The sequence below is a fragment of the Pinus tabuliformis genome, chromosome Q (genome assembly GCF_031772625.1).
Source record: "Pinus tabuliformis cultivar Carrire ecotype Pingquan chromosome Q, CPIR1, whole genome shotgun sequence".
NCBI lineage: Eukaryota > Viridiplantae > Streptophyta > Pinopsida > Pinales > Pinaceae > Pinus > Pinus tabuliformis.
In genome coordinates this window covers 137,549,384-137,572,542 of record NC_142296.1, presented here as the reverse complement: position 1 = coordinate 137,572,542, position 23,159 = coordinate 137,549,384, and the positions used below count along the sequence as shown (strand labels likewise).

At 36.1% G+C, this 23,159-nt stretch overlaps 1 protein-coding gene across 3 annotated transcripts in view; it reads left to right on the top strand.

Annotated features, from left to right (window-relative positions):
- LOC149218635 (uncharacterized) overlaps positions 1–23,159 on the top strand; it is a 339,705-nt gene that overhangs the window by 136,049 nt on the left and 180,497 nt on the right. For all 3 annotated transcript variants that reach the window (XM_089384105.1, XM_089384106.1, XM_089384104.1), the window contains exon 6: positions 1,919–1,977. In XM_089384105.1, the coding sequence (XP_089240231.1) occupies positions 1,919–1,977 (59 nt within the window). The remainder of the gene's footprint in view (positions 1–1,918; positions 1,978–23,159) is intronic.

Sequence of the window (23,159 nt, the reverse complement as noted above, 5' to 3'; positions counted from 1 at the left end):
TTTTAAGTCCGGAGCGGTTGGAGAGCGATCGCTCCCAACCACTCCCGCATGCCAAAATTCGCTCCTTGTGGAAAATCACATGGCTGTTTTTTTTTTTTGAGGGAGGGGAAGAAGAAGAAATTATTTTAACGTCCACGAGGCTAAAGATAGCCTATGGGACATATTGCTTCTCCATCTGGTTGTTGTATTCAACCCTTTTCCCATGAAGCTTCACAATAAATGCTCCCAGCTTCTCGACAAACCCCTCGCTGAATAGATTATCCTAAGAGCTAGCTGCCAGAACATCTACATAACTTTCCTTGCTGTCTTTGAAGGCCCTGCATTCTAAAATGAAATGCTTTTCTGTTTCCACTTTTCAGGAAGAGCAAAAAATACATACTCTTTCCTCCCACACTTCTTGTGGCCTTTTCCAGTGCCCTGCTTCACAACGGAGTTGATGAGAATTAGTCCTGAACTGAGCAATAAGAATTCTGGTTCTCCAAGAATTATTGGCCTCTATGTACGCTTTTTGTTGATGATTATCAGTGGGATTAAACTCTTCAATATAGTACTTTTTCTTTCTCCCTAGGTCCTTATCCCAAGTACGCTTATGGAACTTATCCATAACAAAAGCTTTTATCTCTTTACTGTTTATGGGACACATGTTCAAGCAAATACCCCATTTACTAAACCATTTGTTATTTTGCTGCATCCAAGTCTTCTTTATTTTGCACAATATGTCATTAAAGACAACTTTAGGCCATCCACCCTTTTCCACTTGCTCATCTTTTTTAAATACGTTAAGACTCGCACCATAGCAATTGCTTCAATAGGAGCAACCCCTGTTTCACTTAACAAGATAGCATAAGGAACTGCACTTTTAATTTTGAATTTGTTTGTAATCAAACGCTTCTAATTTTTCTTAATTTGTTTCCACTGCATGTCGGATGTACTGCTGGCCCACAGTTCACAACCATAGAAAATCATTAGAATCACTAAAAGCCATAGTTACACGGGTACCGCTCCCAGGCATTGGAGAGCATGTGCTTGATGCTCCCGCACTCCTGGGAGCTTGGGAGATGGTCGGAAATGCTCCAAAACCGCTGGGAGCTTCAGCAGGTACTTTGGTGCTTTTCGGGAGCTTCACTGCAACAAATTTTGACGTTTCGGGTACCTATTTTGAGCAGATTTTCATGTTTCAGGTACCTATTTTGAGCAGAGAAGGCCAACTTGAAATATTTTGGAGGCAAATTTAAAAATTCAAATTTCCAATTCCTTTTCAAGATGAAAATACCAACCATGGCTACCATATTTTCCAACACAAATCCCCAGCTATAAGCTGGTGCCAGTGTCAGAGGAGTGCAAATCAACTTGTTAAGATCCTTCATGTTATATGTCCAAATAGGCATAGGCTTCCCATTCGTCCATCCCCAATTTTGTTATACATGCCTTCTCCATGCATCTGTATTTTGAACAAACAGCTGTCTGGTGTCATGCATTGGCATCCTTCTAAAGTAGCCTTGTCTACACCAGATAGCTTTCTGCTCTATCTTGTGCCAGGTGTGTAACTCCTAATATGTTTTCCTTTCTTTTCTTTGATTTGCTTCTTTGGTTCACTACAGATCTTCAAATTTTGCTCACCTCCATTAAATTTGTAGCATCAAAATATTATTGTGTTTATTGATCTGTTTGTTCATGTAATATCTTGTGATTTTCCAGTGTATTTGCAGGTGTGTGTGAGTTTTGTTTTCACTTTTTGAAATCTTTGTTGATTTTTCTTCGTTAAATGTAATTTCATCCTGAGATTTTGGTAACATGATTGCTACCTGGCTATGATACTCAGACGGTTATAGAATTGAAATGCATTGATTTATTGGATTGTTGTAATTGTAATTTCTAAGCTTTGTGCATGTTTTTGTTATTCTGGTTTGTCTTACAGATTGGCAGATGGCCCCATATATAGAAGCTGTTGATGCCCAGAAACTGTCTCACTTCATGGTATACATTTATTTCACTATAATTATTTTATCTTTCTGATTTAATGTATATATTTTGTTTTTTTTTTTTCCATGTGGAAACTTGTTTGTTCTATGGTATTTCCAAAATATTTGTCATTCTCCCAATTGTTTGCCATCGTCTTCTCTCACATTTCCATTTGTGAGCATTGTGATAATACCTGTTAGACTACAGCTTCCCTAGTTCTTCTACAAATCGTATGTTGTTTTCATAAAACTGTGCAATTGGTCATGTTCCATGTTTGTTTTATCCATTGCCAATTTCACATTATTTGAAATCTAATTAATTATTTTGCAGTTTTTTGTTTCTGAGCTTTGCAAAGCATCATATTCAAGAAACAAAGTGTTAATAAACTGTTGGTAGGGTAAATAGGCTATATGTGTTAAGGACCTAAACATGAGATTGAAACTGATCATACCATCCCAAAACTTATATCCATGATCAATTGAATTTTGCAGTTTTATGAAGGCCTATTTTGTAGACTTTATGTTGTTGAAGCTAACATAATCCTTGTCTAGACAATTTTATCTTGTATGGAAAAAAACAATGCTATGAATGGTTTTAATTAATGAAAGTTTTCAGCTTTAAAATTTTGTTTTCCATGCTTATGGCAATATTGATGATGACTGGTTTTAGTTTGCGCTTTACAGCTTGCACCTAATCTTTAACCAAGTGCCTCAGGCATGTTTAAATACATAAGATAAGTGTATTAATGTCTAACAAATGACCAAAAGTAGGTCAATGAGATTGTTCAGTACATATCTCATTGACCTACTTTAAATAATGAAAACACTGATCCATACTCATATTCATATTGATACATGCATCATTCATCCATACACCACAAGATTCAATAATGAAATATATTCATCATTCTAGAATCTACATTGATTTAAAAATTAAATTCATCATTCATCATTCTAGATTCTAAATTGATTTAAAAATTAAATTCATCATTCATCATTATAGAATCTAATTAGTACTAAGTTAAATAGGATATAGTAGATACTAAAGTTCGCAGACTAGAATAGTAAATTGATATAACACTCGAAAATAAAGAGTGATGAGTCAAAGAATTAGTCAGGAATAGTTAAAAATGGACAATGAGCATTGAAGCAGCACTGTGGAGGAGGAGAGGCAATACTTAACTGTTAAGTCAGATAATTCTGTGGGGTAAGCCAAGTAGAGGTAAGCTTGGTAATTTGAATGAGTGAGTTAGGGATTGCAATTTCGATTAAGTTTTGATATTTGTTATGTATTTTTATTTTTAGTTTTTAAAAAATAATATTTATTTATTTATTGTTTTGTATATATTTTTTAATTTCAATGATTAATTGATAAAATTGAGCGGGACGTGTCACCCCTAAAAAAAGGTGCTCGTGGGCTTGGTTCTCTTGATTAAATGATAGTTCCAATCCCTCATACATGATAGAATCCAATGGAAACATTACAATCCTCTACATCTTGACATCCTAAAAACTGTTAAGTCTAATCAATTTTGAGTGGGGTCTAAAATTCTACTTTCTTTATATGAAATCCAATGAGGTCAGAACCACTGTCAAACATCCTAAGTCAATTAATGTTAATGTTAAAAATTTAAGTTAAAGTATGAAAATGAAAGATAAAGGAGAGTGTCACTTTTGTTTTAAGAATTTAACATTACCCTTAATTACATAACATTAGTAAGGCCCTAGGGTTAAATATTAAGCTTCCCCACTCATAAATTATTGTTTTCAAGCAAAATTAAGGGGTGACACCTAGCCCTTTCTAAAGGAGGACACCCACAAGCACCGCTTTTGGGGAAACATGTCTCCCAACACTGGGGGAATGTTCCCCCTTGTGTCTCTGCGCCTCTCCCCAAAAGGGGAACATGGGGAAATGTTCCCCCATGCGTCATGCCATTCCAGGTGCACACGAGAAGCGTGAGGTGCGTGCACCCTACCCTAGGGTAAGCGTCCCCATGGAACACTATTAGAGGTTGATCACCGTATTGATAAATTAGACAAGATATGCCAGTTCTGCCACCTTCAAGAGGTTGAGACTAAGAATAACTTGAGAACATTATCTTATGGTATCCCATTTACTAAGAGATTGGAGGGAGGCTCCATTTCTTATTCAAAAAGTCTTAGACTCTCTCAAATTTTTGCAGATTCCCGAATTAGAGATGTTTGTCCGTTTACATGTAGGAGACATTTTGTCTCTGTTACTATTATATCTAGCTACCTCCTTGGCCAGCCTTCGCTCAGAGTATTGCTTCCTTCCTTATGAGGCTTCCATTTGCTCAAGGCACTAAAAGGAAGATAGATAGTGGCCTCGACCTCGTCCATGATAAATACAACTTGGAGGACTGCCCACACTTCACAGATGTCTCAATGACCAATAGTTAGCGAATATCGTCTTGACTTTAGTGGTGCACCTCCTCTTCCAGAAAACAACATAACACGTCATCCAACCCTCCTTTTGGTGCTTCTTCTAGGTAGTCCTCTATCTTTACCTTCATTCTGCCTCATATGATAGCAGAGGGAAATCCAGATCCATTAGATTGTGAAGCACAATGCTCATTGCCTATTTCTATTTTCTATATCCTGGATCCAACATTCTCTCAGAGTGACCTCCAGCTATGGAGTATGGATATTGTTTCCACATGCTTTAGGTTAGATTTGCATTCTTACCTTTTGCATTCTATTTAATAGGAGCCACTTAATCGTTCCCACTTTGCATTGACATCATGGGACCCGTTGTCACAAAATCTGGTAGGTCTGGTGAAAAGACTCATCGGGTGAGGGGCCAGACCTTATGTCAATAATGAGGAAGCATTGTCGTTGTCATCTTAACAACCCTCCTCCCGCTCTTTACTAGGATTTCAACCATAAGGGAGGCTTCCCTAAAATCACCTATAATGTATACTAATACCAGGGGTCAAGATGACTTTTTTTTGAATGTATAGAGATGAATACAAGGCCTCGCAAGGCCAAAGATGAACTACATATTCAAAACTAGGGTTCAAGCTCTCAAAGGTTAGACCAATAAAAAGGCTTCTATAAGCTAGGGTTTGAATGATACTCAATATTGGGTCATGCAATTGCATCTAACAGCCTAAGAAAAGCTCTACAAATGATCTTCAACAAGAAAGGTCCAAGGGTTTCAGATAGAGAGTAGGGCTACTCAAGCAAACAAGTTATAGGGTAGTTAAATGTTATAAACAACAATAAATTAAGTTGACATTAGTCTTTCTAGGGTATGCAAGGCAACCTACAATTCTAGATTTTTCTTTTAAAGGGTTTATATAGATTGACCTACAACTTAGAGCCACTTTCAAGCAATAAAACAACACTCTTATACACATATTTGCACCTAAAAACTAGTGCCTGCCCTAGCCGTTTAGGAGCGAGAAAGTTTAGAGGATTTTAATTTTAATTTTGAGGTGACGAACACACTCTTAGACGAACATCGTAACGTACAAGGGCAAGTGGAGTCTTAATGGAACAAAATACCATAGATGGATAATGATGGAGTAATGGGAGGATTCTTTAGGGCATCCACTTCTAAAACCATAGGTATTATTCTTGTGAGGGGAGAATTAATTATAAGGTATTCCACTTTCAAGCAATAAACAACACTCTTAGACACATGTCTACACCTAACCCTAGCAGTTGCCCTAGCCATCTAGGAGAGAGAAAGTCTAGAGGATTTTTATTTAATTTTGAGGTGACCAACACACTCTTAGATGAACACTTTAACCCACGAGGGAAAATCCAATCTTAATGGAACAAAATACTATGGATGGATAATGATGGAGTACGGGGGTACTGCTCTAGGGCATCCACTTCTAAAACCCTAGTTATTATTCTTGTGAGGGGAAAAATTAACTATAAGGTTTGCACATGAAGAGTTTCCTTATAGGCTATGAAGCAGATAATTTTACATGCAAATAAAGAGGAAAGTTTCAAGAATGATTGACCATTTAGACATGGGACAAGAGAATCCCTACATTAAACATGAAAGCATGCAAAATACCAGTAATATGCAATAAAATATACAAAATTTTCCACAATAGAACTTATTTCAATCCTAGAATAATATTTCCAATCAAAAGTATCCTCCAATAGCAACTCACATCCAATAAGATCACATCAATAGGCTATGAAGAAGATAATTTTACATGTAAATAAAGAGGAAAGTTTCAAGAATGATTGACCATTTAGACATGGGACAAGAGAATCCCTACATTAAACATGAAAGCATGCAAAATACCAATAATCTGCAATAAAACATACAAAATCTTCCACAATAACACTTCTTTCATTCTTAGTGTTGGTATTGTCGTCATTGATGGCAAAGGAGCAACTATGCGAATCAAAATGTTGGCTTATGTTGTTGTATGCATATGATGAGCGAGAATGTAGCTCAAAGGCTGATTTATGTTGAATGCTAGATGGCTTGAACTGAAGAAGGCTGAAAGTGACGTGCAGTGCAAAGGCTATGCTAATCAATGTCGGACATGAAGATATAGCTAAATTCTTTTTAAGATTTGATGAAGTTGTAAATACCATGTTGGGTCTAGGAGAAACAATCATCGAAAGTGTAATAGTTCAGAAAATTTTGAGGTCATTACCTTCTAAATTCAATTCTAAGGGTTCAACTATAGAAGAAACAACAAAGTTTGAGGCTTTGAACAAAGATCAACTACATGGCTCTTTGACAACATATGAGATGAGAATTCCAAAAGGGAAGGTAACTAGTAGAGAGGCAACTTTCAAGGCAGACAAACCCACAGAAGAAAATGAGCGGTCATGCTCAGGTTCTGATGAAGAAGAAGCAAAATTTATCAGAAGGTTGAAGAAAGGCACATGTAAGTAGAAAGGAAAACTTCCATTTAAGTGTTTTAACTGTGGAAGAGTGGGACATTATGCATCAAAATGCCCTTTTAAGAAAGAGGAAAATCAACCTAAAGGGAAAGAGAAGAACAAATCTAACAAAATGCAGAAAAAGACAATTCAAAAGAAAAAATTTCTATGCTCAAGAAGATAGTAGTGGATCTGAAAGTTTTAATGAATCCTCTAGTGAAGATGGAACCAATGAATTCATGCTGATGGCCTTGGAAGAACTTGAAAAAGATTGCCAGGAATATGAAGAAGAAGAGGAAGGTGAGGTAGACCTTGAGGGGGAGTTAATCAGTGCCCTAGATGAAATAGAAAGGCTTAAACTAAAGAATAGAAAGTAGAAAGAGATCTTATTGAAATATGTAAAGGAAGAATCAAATTTAGAAGACATTATCAAGTTGAAAATTGAACTTGAAGAAGCAAAGAAGGTGGAAGACATTTTAATGAAACAAATAAAAGAGAAAAACTAGGATTGTGAAAAATTGGAGGAAGAGGTGGTATGTCTAAAGAAAAAGCTAGAAAAGCCTCAAACTGAACTAAACATGAATATTCAACAGATAAAAGGGTCTGAAAAACTGGATGTGATATTAAATGCTTAGAGGTCTCCACTCATAAAGACTAGGTTAGGCGATGAAAGAGAATCCAGTAAATCTAAGGTAGAGAGTAAAAGGAAAATCACCTTTGTAAAAACTACTATGGGAGAGGATGACAACTCACATAAATCCGAGAACAAAAATATGAGCAACACTTCATGAAGTGAACAACAGCAAAGGAACGTTGTCAGTGAAGTTCATAAGGCAAATGAAATGGACAATCAAACAACAATCTATCAGAAACCTCACTTCTTCAAGAGACATGATTATCAAATGTCAAAATGGTTAGATCCTCAAACAACATTCATTACCAGCTACAAATATTTGTTTTATGGATATTGTTATCGCTGTAAAAATTTTGGACAAAAAGCCATAAATTGTAGAGCTTATGTCAGAAGAATTGATTTGGGAAATTTTAAGATGAGAAACAATGGATTCACAAACATTAAAACAAACATGAATCTAGACAAAAATGCATTTGCTCCTCTCCTTGATATCACTGAATGTTTCTATTGTCACAACTTTGGGCACAAGTCTTATGAATGTTAGCTTAAAGACAATAGATTAACATCTCGGAACATTTATAGAATGGTAAAAGAAAAGAAACCTGATATGTGTGATCTAGTTCTGTATGCTCAAGATCAAAACAATAAATGGTATGTGGACAATGGTTGCTCTAGACATATGATAGGAGATAAAAGCAAGTTTGTTTCCTTGAATGAAAATAAAATTGGAAATGTCACATTTGGTAATGATGAAGCAGGAAGAATTAGAGGAAAAGGTACAATCAGTCTGAACAACGAAAGAGGAAAGGCTCAAGATGTACTGTTTGTAGATGGTCTAAAACATAACTTGTTGAGTGTAAGTCAGATGTGTGACAAAGGGTGTGATGTTCTCTTTAGAGCTCAAGACTGTGAAATTAGGTCAACATCTATAGGGAAGGTTCTGGCTAAAGGAGTTCAAACTGAGAATAATGTATATATCTTGAAAGAAGAGAGTGAGGAATGCTACATCAACAAACAAGATGAATCCTGGCTATGGCATAGGAGATTGGGGCATCTCAACTTTGATCACATCATCAAAATCAACAAGAAGGGAGCAGTCAAAGATCTACCAACAATAAAAAAGCCTCAAAATACTATTTTCAAGTCATGTCAAATGGGTAAACAAACACGAACATCATTCAAAGTCAAAGATAAACTATCAAGTAACAAGCCTTTGCAATTAGTTCATATGGATTTGTGCGGGCCTTCTAGAACAAAAGCATGAGGAGGAGAACAGTATTTCATGCTCGTAATTGATGACGATTTGAGATTGAGTTGGGTGGCATTTCTCAGAAATAAGTCAGAAGCATTTGAGAAATTTAAAACATTTAAGGCATTGGCAGAAAATCAAACAGGGTGCAAGATAAAGTGCATAAGGTCAGACAGAGGAGGTGAATTTACATCAGATGAGTTTGCAGACCTATGTAATGAATTTGGGATAAAACAACAATATACTATTGCAGACACACCGCAATAGAATGGAGTCACAGAGAGACAAAACAGGTTTGTTCAGCAAATAGCCAGAGCCATGATGCAAGAAAGAAACATTGCTCAAACCTATTGGGCAGAAGTGGTGCATACAACGGTACATATTCTCAATAAGGCACATCTCAGACCAAATTGTGATAAGACACCTTATGAACTGTGGCACGGGAAACCAACATCAATCAAGCATTTTAAAGTATTTGGGAGTAAATGTTATATCAAAAATAATGATGAAAAGCTAGGAAAGTTTGATGCTCGATCTGATGAAGGAATATTTTTGGGATATTTGTCAAAAAGTAAGGGATACAGATGTTATAATAAAAGATTGCATAAGATTGTGGAATGCATAGATGTTAAGGTTGATGAAGAGCCTCCCAATAAAAACAAGAGCACAGGTTTTATCAATCCTCTAGATCATCATCATCATATCAGTAAAGAGAATGAAGTACAAAATGAAGAATTGGAAGATACAAAGACTTATTCAAAAGGACCCTCAAGACACGCTCAAAAGAATGATCCTGAGAATCAAATTATTGGAGATAAAAGTGAAGGAGTACAAACAAGGAGGCAACTAGCAGAAAAATCTAAGTAAGTTCATATAACGATGTTGTCACAGATAGAGCCAAAGAACTTTGAAGAGGCAAGTAAAGACAAAAGTTGGATAAATGCTATGAACGAGGAGTTAGATCAAATTGAGAAGAACGAGACTTGGGAACTAACACCCAGACCTGCCGGAAAGAATGTCATTGGCACAAAATTGGTATTCAAAAATAAGATGAATGAACAGGGTCAAGTTGTTAGAAACAAAGCCAGACTAGTGTGTAAGGGTTACTCACAAGTGGAAGGTCTTGATTATGAAGAGACATTTGCACCAGTCGCGAGATTGGAGGCAATCAGGATGCTTTTGGCCTTTGCATGCTACAATGATTTCAAGGTGTACCAAATGGACATGAAGTCTGCCTTCCTAAATGGTGATCTTGAGGAAGAAGTCTATATGGAACAACCTGAAGGTTTTAAATTGACAGATAACCCTAATTATGTCTACAGGTTAAAGAAAGCGCTATATGGTCTTAAACAAGCACCACATGCGTGATACTCTAGACTGGACAAGTACCTTCAAAAACATGGTTTCTAGAGGGGAGGAGATGATAGTAATCTGTACATAAATGCTGATGGAGATGAATTATTGATTGTAGTTGTGTATGTGGATGATATTATGTTTGACAGCAATAAATATCATCTAGTGGAATGGTTTGCTGAAGAGATGAAGAACGAGTTCGAAATGTCTATGATTGGAAAACTTACCTTCTACCTAGGGCTCCAAATCCTATAGAAACCTAGAGGCATATTCATTTCTCAAGAGAAATACCTAAGAGATATGTTGAAAAGATTCCAAATGGAAGATTGTAAACCCATCTCAGCCCCCATGACTACAGGATGTAAGCTATGTGTAGATGATGAATCACTTGATGTGGATCAAAAGCTATACAGATCTATTATAGGAAGTTTGTTATACCTAACAACTTCTCGACCAGATATAATGTTGGCAGTCGGATTGGTAGCAAGACATCAATTAGCACCCAAGCAAAGCCATTTGTTAGCAACACAGGATATTTAGGTACTTGAAAGGGACTTCAGGCTATGGACTATGGTATCAGAAAGGTAAGGACTTTACATTGACAACATAAACAAATGCGTATTGGGTGAGCTGTGTGGATGACAAAAAAAGTACAAGCGGTGGTGCATTCTACCTAGGAGAGTCTTTGGTAGCATGGCTAAGCAAAAAACAAACATCAGTTTCTCTATCTACTGCGGAAGCTGAATACATAGCAGTTGCAGCTTGTTGCACACAAGTGTTGTGGATGAAACAGACACTACAGGACATGAAGGTAAATTTTAATGAACCTATATCTATCAAATGCGACAATACAAGTGCAATAAGCATTTCAAAAAATCTTGTGCTCCATTCAAAGACTAAGCATATACCTATAAAGTACCACTTTCTCAGAGAACAAGTTGCTCAACAAACAGTGAAGTTGGAGTACATACCCACAAAAGAACAAATAGCAGATATATTTACAAAGCCCCTTGCTAGAGAAGCGTTTGAATATTTGAGAAACAAGTTAGGGATAATTTTTGCAAACTCTCTTCACTAATGTGACTTCAAAAGGAGAACCTAAAATACTGTAGAGTATATGAAATTGAGCACGATCTAAGGGGGAGATTATAGGAGCAGGAAGGAGTAATGAAGAGGAACAAGAGGCTTATGATTATAATTTCAAGTAGTTAAAGAAGCAACAAGAACAAAAGCATCATCAAAGTGTGAGATCAAGCCACTTTCTTCAGGAGCTAACAACATCAATCAGGTTCACCATTCAAAAGTCCATTCTTCAATGAAATTTTTTATGTACACATGTATATATCCGATACATAAACATGTAAATAAATTTCTGCAAGCATACATAGTACTGCTAAGACAATTGCATATCTATTCAAAGCATGTTGGAAGTTAAGCCTAACTTATTGTATAATTGCATCATCAATTTTTCTCAAAATTCTTCATTTTCTGAATGCATCAATGTACATTATGATGATCCCCATTAAACATTTGATGTATGAAAACCTGAGAGCCATTCAAATATAAACATGGAAGCAAAAGTAAAGATATTGACGTCAAAGCAAAGGAGCAAATTCTATTCTATTCAAATATATGTATGCATGCAAAAAAAAGAAGGTATTTCCATCAAGCGAAGGAGCAGACTCTATATATTTTTATGTTTGGTTTATAGATGCATTCATCATGAAGCATCATGAGATCTACATCCGAACCTTATTATTTGCAATCTCCATGTGAAGACTTCTATTTCAACAATTAATCAAATATTGTACCTGTTGACCACTGGAGTGGCACCTGATGATTATATGAAGACTTCATGCCCAAGGATGATCCAGAGGACACTTGTACCATCAAATATCATCAGTCAACAGAGCTTTTTAACTCTACTTCTATCTTCTTATCATCTTTATTGTACCCAAATTCCACACCCTGCGGGGAATTGTAATAAGTGATACTAGTAATGATGAGTTTTGAGTCTGTAACAGGCCTAGGATATTGGAACTCGATCAACAAACGAGTACACTTTAGAGTGTTTTTTTAATCTAGTTAATTATCCCTTCTTTTTCAGATGTAGATAATTTTCTAGGTTTTTTCACTCACTTTTTACCCCAAAGCCGGGGTGATGGTTTGAAGGTTGAGCCCCTGATACATCTTAGTTTTTAGAGTCGATGTATATTACCATATTGCAAAAAAAAATTCATGGAATTTGGTTAAGTCCAGGTAGTCATTTTTTAATGTTTTAGATTTTCTGTACTGCGGAAATTGCAATAAAAATTGTATTTGTAATGTAATAAGTGATGTCTAGGGAAGTTGTATGGGGTATTAAATTTGCACCTCTCACCCTCAACTTTCTACTATGACACACTTTGAGGGGTTAAAAATGTGTTTTGAACCCTCAAAACCCACTTTTCCTAAGTTTTGTGGGAAATCTAGCAATTAATTAAGGCAAAAATTAAATAAATGGAGAAAAATAAATATCCACACATGTTGAATGTTGTGGAAATGAGGTGGAAAATTATGAAGGAGTTAAAGTGAAGTCCCAAGGTGATGTGGACTCCTAAAATCAAGGAAAGGACATGTGCTCAAATAAAATCGAATTTCTGGCATTAAATGAGGAAGTTACTTACTTGGAAATTCGAATTTGATAAGTTAATGCACATTTAAGAGGATTTGGGAGAATATTTGGTGGAGATTTTTGTGGAAATTGTCTCCACATGGATTACCACCCATATACACTTGAGATTCCATCATAAAATTCGAATTTGACACACAAGGAAAGAAGAAAATGATGTCCACTTGCTAGAATTCGATTTTTACATTTGGCATTGGAGCTCCTTTTAACAAATTCAAATTTCTCTTTGGGATCGTCACCTCATTCCACTTGTTTAATCACTTCTATACCCCCTTTTTTGCAGAAGGGATATCGCTTGATCGGTGTGCCTGTGCTGTCCAGTTATCATCATCAGCCTGATCATCATGTTATAAAGTAAACCCATTCTACGTGTATATGATGAAAATAATCTCAGTAGAATCGTGTCATGTATGTAACAACCTAGGTAAACCTACCTTGTTAGTGACGATCTCCATTCTAGGAGGTTTTTTGTCTCACCGATCCATTCTCGGATGGTTGGCAGATTTTTCCCTTCTAGTCTTACCCCAAAGCTGGAATGGATTTTGTTACTAGGATCTTAAGCGAGTCTTAGTGTTCTATATCGAGTCTATGTAAAAGTGATTTGTGAATAATCCTAACTATTTGGTTAGCTTATTTTATTACAAATTGCTTGGTCTGTTGGATTATATGTGTCGCAGAAGTGGGTAGTCTGTGAGGGTTTATTACAAATGGGTTTTCCCCCTTATGATGTAAAAAATATGAAAATCATGATGTATAGTATCTTGAGGGTTGGAAAAACAATTTATCCCCTCATAGGTTGATTAATTAAATTTTCTGGCAAAAAATTAATTAAAATACTAAGCCAGAAATTTAATTAATTCTAGGTCTCAAGTAAATTTAAATTCTCCAAAGGCAAATTCGTCGGTCCTAAAAAATTAAATTTTAAAAGGTCTCGGGACTAAGATAAATTAATTATTTTTCTAAATTTTAAACCTTTGATCCCTGGGGGTTAAGTCAAAGTCAAATTTTTGGGGAAATTAACTCAATTTTTATTTTTTATTTATTTATTTATTTTTGAGTTAATTAAAATGCATTTAATTAGAAATTTCGAATTTCTCCAAATATTTAAATATTTCGACAGATGAGATTAATTTTTTTTTTAATTTTCATCAACGGTCGAGATTGCTTTCACGAGGATCACTCGAACTAGCTGTTGGAAGGTTTATCTTTAAATAAGAGGTCATTTGTCAGTTGATTCATCCGATCTCTGAGTCGTGTGGTAAGCAAAAAACTCGTGTAATTTTTATTTTTATTTTTTATTTATTTTTTTAATTATTATTATTATTAATTTTTTTTTGGATAATAAAGAAAGACTTTGGGGTTAAATTCTGCTGGTTTTACTCTTCATGAGAATACTGTAAGATGTGTTGTTTTCATGCATAATTTTTTCTAAAGCCATTGATGATAACTTCTGAAGAGTGATTTGGGTATATGTATCTTGCTCAGTCGCTGGGGTTTAAATAATAATTCAAATTTTGAACGTAATAACAGGTATCTCTATTTGTTTGAATTTTATTATTATTTTCTCGCTCTATTTTGATGGTTAGATTGAGTTTTGCAGGGAAATCTTGATTTCTAGATCGTCGGGCGTTAGAGGAATTTTTCAGTTGGACTAGTCAACTCCCCATTCGTGTTTTCTGAAGAACCCAGCTAAATTAGCTCCAGGCTTATCATAAGATTTTATTGGTGATACACGAAGGGTTTTGAGTTAACACTTCCTTTAAAATTTAAAAATTTATTTTTTTGTGGAAAATTGATAGATCTGACTGTTGAAAGCCTTAGATTATCAGATTTGGGAGCAGAGTTGGACTCATACTCCTCAGATCTGATAGATCTATCATTTTTGTGCATAGATCTGTAATTTTTTTTTTGGTTTTCTGACTTGGGTTTCTGGGTTTTTATTTATTTTTGTATGTCTAGGTTCTGGGTTGTCTTTGTTTTCGTTTTTGCAGGTAAAGGGTGCAGATCTGAAGGAGAGTTTTTTATTTGAAGCCAAATCTAGGCCCTGGAGGGTAAGATTTGGCCTCAATACCATTTTGCAGGGGCATTATTCTAAATTATTTTCAGTTTGAGGATCTCAGAGTTTAGATCTGGGGTTTTTCTACAAGAGTTTCGATGACAAATTTTAAGCAGAAGAATATATCATTTTAATCAGAAATTTCTGGGAAATTTTCTTAGGTTTTTGGCTACCATTTGTCTCTTGTCTGTTGCTGTATTGAGCCTCTCTCTTCTGCTGTTGCGTATTCCCATTTCTGGAAAATTTTTGATTTTCACTGCTTGCGTTTTTGGGTTTATTCCTTTCTCTGACTGCGTTTTTTCTGTTGCTGCTCACATTTTTTGACTTTTCTTTTGCTTTTCTCCTTGCTACTCAACATCCCTGCCTACGTTTTTATTTGCTGACTGCAAAAAACGCGTCCCTTACTCCCTGCCAATTCGCATTTATTTCTCCTTCGTCGACTTTTTTCTCCTCTGCTACCACCGAGCTCCCTTATCCCTCATTGCCTCGAGCTCCCTAACCCGCAGCTCTTTCCTCCCTCACCCGTCGACTTTCTTCCGCTGCCATCGCTGTCTGATCTTGCTCGACCCTTGCCAAAGTCGCGTCTATTCCTTGCCCTCATTTCCTATCCAGTGGTTCCATTCTCTTGCAGGCCCTTGTTGCCATATCCGCGCCCCCCTTCTTCTCCCTTCGCTCGCATTGCTGAATTTCCTTGCTGCCGCCAAGCTTGCAAGAAAACTCAAAAATTGATTTGCTTTGTTTTATCTTTTACTTTGTTTTGTCTCGTCTTCATTTAGGTTAGGTTTCATTTTAGATAGTTCGATTTCCTTTTCTTATGAGTTTCCCTTCTTGTCTTAATTTGTTTTGATTTTATTTAAAAGTCTAAAACATAATAAAAAAAATTAATTTTTGACTTTGATTTTTTATTGTTGTTGATATTTTCAAATTTCATTTTAATTGTCAGGCCAGGCAGTGACTCCTCAAGGCAAAAAATGATTCGTATGTGTTATTCCATCAGGTAAGTCTTTATTATATACATGAGGGAGAGACTGTTCAGTTCATCTCTCGATGACTGTTCATATTTCTTATTTATCTATTTACATATATTCACCCAATCACAAGGATTAGGTGTCAACATTCCCCCCGTTAATCTGAAGGGATGTTGGTGAGTCCAAGCATCATTTTGAATCGTTCAAGCGTTTCTCTTCCAAGTGCTTTGGTGAAGATGTCTGCAATTTGCTCATTTGTGGAACAATGATGGAGATGGATTGTTTTGGCCTCAATATGATGTTGAATCAGATAATATTTAGTATTGATGTGCTTCGTTCGATCATGGAACTTTGGGTTCTTGGCCAACTTTATTGCAGAGGTATTGTCAATCATGAGTGGAGTTGATTGTACTTGTTTTACCTGCAAATCTTCAAGAATTTTCTTGAGCCACACAATTTCTTTTGTTGCATTAGCTGCTGCCACATATTCTGCTTGGAATCTGCTGGAACTAATTGTTTGCGTGATCTCCAGGAGACAGCTCCTGATTCAAGACTCATAGCATATCCTGAAGTAGATACCCCAGTTTCTTTGTCTCCATCGAAGTCTGAATCAGAGTATCCAATCAAGCTGAAGTCGTCCACCTGTGTATACTTGATTCCAAAGTCTTGAGTTCCCTTCAAGTACCTTAGAACTCTTTTTGCAGCAGATTAATGTCCCTGACAAGGCTTTTGCATAAACCTAGAGAGGATTCCAACAGTGAACGAAATGTCTGGTCTGGTAGTAGTTAGGTAGTTGAGACTTCCTACAAGCTGTCTATACTTTGCTACATCCTTAAATTGTTTTCCTTCAATAGATGTGAGCTTTAAGTTTTGTTCCATTGGAGTAGTAAGAGGATTGCACTTTGTCATGCCAAACCTGTTCAACAGATCTCAAATGTATTTCTTTTGAGAAAGAAATATGGACTTCGGATGTTGGGTTACTTCAATGCCAAGATAGTAATGAACATAGCCCAAATCAGTCATTTCAAGACTTTTCCCCAATTCCTTCTTTATGGATGCAATGTAGCTTTCATTGTTCCCTGTCATCAAAAGATCATCTACATATACCACAAGATATACAACTGTTTTGCCAACTTTCTTGACAAATAAAGTTGCATCATCAAGATCATAATGTTTGAAATTGAGTTTCAGAAGATGCTCAGTTAGTTTTTCATACCAGGCTCGCGGTGCTTGTTTGAGGCCATACAAGGACTTAACCAGTTTGCATACTTTATGTTCATGACACATGTCCTTCCACAACAAATCCTTCAGGCTGGGACATAAAAAACATTCTCTTTTAGATCTCCATTTAAGAAAGTAGTTTTTACATCCATTTGGTGGACTTTCCAACTGTTCTGAGCTGCTAGTGCAAAGAGTGTCCGGATGGTAGCCCATTTTGCTGTGGGGGCAAAGGTCTCTTCATAATCGACCCCTTCCTTTTGTGCAAAACCTTTTGCCACATGCCTAGCTTTGTGCTTGTCAAGTGAGCCATCAGTTTTATACTTGTTCTTGTAGACCCACTTGCAGGCAATTGGTTTGGTTCCTAATGGAGGATCAACCAGCTTCCAAGTGCCGTTCTTTATGAGGGCATCATACTCCTTTTGCATTGCTTCTTTCCATTCATCATGAGAAGCAACTTATTTGAAGGAAGTTGGTTCAAAATCTGTAGACAAGTTCAATTCACAATCATAAGAAACATCCATATCAACAGGTGAATTAGAGTCATCCACATCACCTCCATTTTGCCGGTTTGAATTTCTAGTTCCTGTTTTTCCAAACTTATCAGGATGAACACTTTCAAGTGTCTTTGTCAGCCACTTTGGGGGACCTTTTTCAGATGGTCCAGGCTCCTCTGTTGATTGAGTTGGGACTGAATCAAGATTGAGTCTCCCAATTCTATCAATCACATCACTTAAAGCATCATCCGTTGTTGGAGTTTCATGTGGGGGAGAGTGTTCTTCAGAAGAAGATTCCACATGTTGATCTAGTATAGGAATCCCCCCTTCAAGATGTGGAATCTGATTATCAAATTCTTGAAATGATTTTGCTTTTGCGAATCTATCTAAGCGATCAAGTTGCTGCTCAACAACATTGTCAGTTTTGGATATTCAAGAAAAATTACATCTCTAGATACAACAAGCTTCTTATTTACTTCATCATAGAGGCAGTATGCTTTGGAGGTGTTTGAATACCCCAGAAAGATACACTTACGACTTCTAGCACCAAGTTTGTTTCTATATACCTTTGGTATCAAGGCATAACAGGTGGAACCAAAGACCCTAAGATGCTTTACCGAAGGAACATGTCCATACTACATTTCATATGGAGTCTTGTTTCTTATAGCATTAGATGGACATCTATTCGTTATATATGCAGCACATAGAACAACATCAGCCCAAAACATTATCTTTACATTTTTGAAGAAGAGCATGGATCGTACCATATTTAAGATTGTCCTATTCATTCTTTCAGCTAATTCTGTTGGGGATTATAAGGCACCGTTGTTTGATCATTGATGTTTGATCCCATGTTGGCGAAGATAGTTTTCAAATTCATTTGATGTGTATTCTTTTCCATTATCAGTGCGAATAGACCCAATATGAGATTGTGCATCGTTTTCAATCCATTTATGAAAATTCTTGAATGTTTGAAAGGCACCAGATTTGTACTTCAATAAATAAACCCAACACATTCTGGTGTAGTCATCAATAAATGTCATGATATATTTATTTCCATTTGTAGAAGGAATAGGCATTGGACCACATAAATCTGAATGAATGAGTTCAAGTTTTCTATGTGCTCTTGAATGTGAATCATGAAAAGACTGTTTTCTATGCTTTCCTAGAATGCAAGCATCACATTGCTTAAGTTTCCTAGGAATTGTAGGCAAACCAGCAACACCATTTTTCTTCAACAAGGGGAGACTGTCATAGTTCAAATGTCCAAATCTAACATGCCATAATAAACTTGATGGAAGTGTACCTTCTTCATGATGAGAATTGTATGAGAAATGTTGTGCACAAGCAGAGGTTCCTTGCAGCTTGAGAAGCCTTTCTTCTTCTATTCTCCTCATGACAAGTGAGTGGTTAGATGCTTTTCTTACCTCAAACTTGCCATCAAACATATGAATGGAGTGACCTTGCTGGCGGATGTGGACCAAGGACAACAAGTTTCTCTTGAGCTGTGGGAGATATAGAACATGATGCAGAAGAAAGTCTGGAAGACCAAGCAGTTTAAGCCTGGTTGTGCCAAGCCCTAATGGCTTGATTTTTGATTGATCTGCAAAGTATACTGCTCCATCAACATTGTCAGTGAAATTTTCAAAAAAATCTTTTCTATGAGTCATGTGGCATGTTGCTCCTGAATCAAGCAACCAATCATTTTTTCAAGAAGCAAGTGAAGCATTAAATAAATCTTCATTTACTCCATTGTTACATTGTGCCACAACATAGTGAGCGGATTCAGGTGCTTTACCTTTGTCTGTATCATCAGTTTTACCTTTTTGTTGGTTTCTTTTCTGCTAAATTTTGTCCCATGGTAGCTTGAATGTAGAGGCATCATGTGATCCATTTCTTTTGCAGCGTATGCAGTGCAAATCTGCCTTTTCTCCTTGAGAATGTCTGCCCCCCCTGCCTCTGAAATATCTTTCTCTTCCTCTTCGACCACCTCTTCCTCTTGTAGAATCTTGAGTAGGATGCTTTTCTTTATGAGCAAGGCACACAGCCTCTTCAGAAGTTTCAGGAGCTGTCTTCTTTCCAAAAGCTTTCTCTCTTTCAACAAACTTTTTCACAAGAGAGTCAAAGGTGATATCTTTGAGATTTCCATTTGCTTGCAATGACTCAAGATAATTGGAGTAAGTAGGATAAAGTGCCTTGAGAAAAGCGATAAGAGGAATATCCAATTCAACCTTAGTGGATTTGATATCATGCATTATAGACTTTACTTCAGATGCAAGAGCAAGAGGATCATTATTTTGTAGTTCAAGAGTGAAGAGTTTAATCATGAGTTGAACAACTTCAAGTGCAGAATGTGAGTCATAGAGTTCTTTCAGCTTTTGTAAGGCTTCAAAGGCAGTTGAATATGACGAAATATGGTGACTCACCTCTTCATTTACAGATGCTGTGATTAATGCATAAGCTTTGCTGTTCTTGTTTTCCCAAATGACGAGCTCTTTGTCTGAGGTAGGTTGTACTGGTTCATTGTCTCCGTCCCTGACACACACTCCTTTCCACAACTCATTGAAAATGAAAGTGTGTTTTATCATTCAGGACCATTCAGGATAGTTCTCCTTGCCAGTGAGAATTATTCCCACCATGGATATGATTGAATGCATTCTGTAACAAAAACTTCTGTTACAAAATTTTACTCTTAATGGGAAAAAATATACATCTGATATGATGCGTTAAAGTATGGAATATGGCAGTGTTTAAACAACACATATATGACAACCTTAAACAAGATCACTCCATTGATACATGGGAGAGCGTACATTCAATGTACAACACAAATATCAATCTTCACCTATTACAGACCACAATATTGCCAACAAAAGCAGCGAAAAATATATTCACTGTGTATACATCCAGAAAATCTTAAAAAAATACCGCTGTCAGAACACTGCATTACAACAACAGCTATATATCATGGAGCGATACCGGATCTCTGCTTCTAGCTGGTTTGATCTACTCGCTGGAATGGCTGGAAATTTAGTGAGCTCAACGTGTAGCAGAGTCGGTTCACAAAGGCAAAGTCATTTGGTCTTCTGTATGGAAATCAACGCATAGACCAGCTTATGCACAGTCTCACAGTGAGCAACAATGCATAAAATCCAATGCACCAGTGTACAACCCTTCAAAAATTCTCAATATGCACCAGCGTACAGCCCATAGCAAAGGAACAAAACCCACCAGCGTACAGTAGTTCAAAAAATTCTCAATACGCACCAGCGTACATACCATGTCAGGCCAGCGTTAATTCAATACAACGCCATTGTTTTCCTTTTGACTAGTGTTCGAATTTCAACTGGAGTTATCTAAGAGTCTATGCAGCGTTAATTCAATACAGCGCCATTGTTTTCCTTTTGACTAGTGTTCGAATTTCAACTGGAGTTATCTAAGAGTCTATGCAATATTCACAAACAACATAATCATGGAGATGCTCACTTCATTGCACTGTAATTATGAATCAACGCCTAGAGATGCTTCATTCCAATGCACAAATTTTAATCAGAGAATTAACACTCCAAGTTTCGCAGAGGGACAAAGGACGGAGCAAGGACAACTCTGAGTGGGAGCATAAAAATAGCAGAAGACAAGAATTACAGGGTCAGACCAGTGTTAAAAATACTAGGAGCAGCGTATATGTGACAAATATGAGACAACTTTTATATGGAGCAGCGTAATAACCAGACAGCGTATTAATGAACAACATATTAACCAGAGGCAGAGCCTCACAATATCCATTCCTTGTTGCTGCGCTTTTCCCTCAATGTAAAAATTGGAAGTGTTAGAGCCGCATAGGGTGAAAGGTGTGCGTTCATATCCCACAGCTGTCACTGCGATTGGAGCAGGTGACTGTTAAGGGGAATATAAAAACGCATATGACATTGAATGGAGGGCGGACAGTTCAAAAACGTATATAACACTTGAGTTCTGCAAAAATAGGCAGAACATAGGCAGGAAATGGAGTTACAAGGGCAGGAGTACTAAAATTAGGACTGGCTCTGATACCATGTCAGGCCAGGCAGTAACTCCTCAAGGCAAAAAATGATTCGTATGTGTTATTCCATCAGGTAAGTCTTTATTATATACATGAGGGAGAGACTGTTCAGTGCATCTCCCGATGACTGTTCATATTTCTTGTTTATCTATTTACATATATTCACCCAATCACAAGGATTAGGTGTCAACATTAATTGGGTTTTTTTTTTTTATTTTGTTTTTTTTTTTTCTTGAAAATAAAAAATAAAACCAAAACCCTGAAAAAAAAATAAAAAATTTCATTTTATGTGACTAGGAATTAAATCAAAAGATAAATTTTCACATTAAAAGATTTTAAATTTTTTATGTGGCCTTTGGCCCATTAAAAAATTTAAAAGTTATTAAATCCTTTTGATTTGTTTTACTTTGGTCACATTAAGAAAAGAACCTTAATTAATCATTGGCCACATAAAAGTTAGCACATCGAAGAATTTTTCCTAAGGAATAATTAAATTGTTAATCTAAAAGTTCCTTCTTGGTGTCTTTTTGTGCTAAGGGTAAAATCTCTAAAAGAAAACTTTTGTGGTATTAAGCATTTTTTATTTCTCCATAGTCAAATACACTTAATTTTTTAATTGTATCTAAAGATTGACTATAGGAAAGCGACAAATTTTCCTAGATTTGGGCCACTAAGCACAAATCATTTTAATTCTAGGATTGTGAATTGTTTAGCATTTAAATTTCATGGTTTTTCAAAGTATTTAGATCTCTAGAAATTTAATTGCTAGAATATTTTGCATCTATTGAAATTGATCGTCATATTAATTGCTTGAATTATTTGATGTTCATTGCATGTTAGATATTTTGCGAATATTTCGAGTAATTATCAAAGTACTTTGTCGTGGAATTGTAATAAATTGCATATCTTTGTTTCCTAAGCTGAGTATTTTTTGAGCATCTGTTGACATTGATATTAAATTGTAAAGAAGTTTTTGTTCTCTTTGAGCTATAATTGTATCAAAAAGATTTGAAATAAGCTTGTGGTTTAATTGTGATATCTTCAGGGGTTTATTTTTAAGTCTTCATCCAGTAAAGTGAACATTTCATTTTTGTGATTAAGGGCTTTTGCAACATTTCATTTCATTTCCTTGAGTCTAACTTCATCTCATCATCTCGTGCACTTGCATTTTAAGTTAGTGCTGCATAACTAAAATTTACTTTCAAGGATAAGTTTGGTCGATAGAGAGATAGATATCCATCCATCTTTGTTTGAGAAGCCTGCTTTTAATAGTACTTAAAACGGTGACCTTGCAGTCATCAGAGCCACAACTCTCTACAGCGCCGGAGGCACTGGTTATGTTAGATTTTCAGGAGAGGTATCGTTAATCACACATTAATGTGCTTCACCTTATCTTTTCTCTGTCAATTACTACGAAATTAGGCTCATCATAGAAAGGATTGAAGGATTAAAAATCAGATAGGCATTTAACTAAAATTAACCAAGATTCTTGCATCTCACATTAGTTTTAGGATCTGCATTTCATATAAAATAGTCATTCATCTAAGCAACAATTGTTAATCGATTACTTGGTCTTAATTGCACTAGTAAGATCGTTAACTCCATAAGACACTGGTATCAATCGTTTAA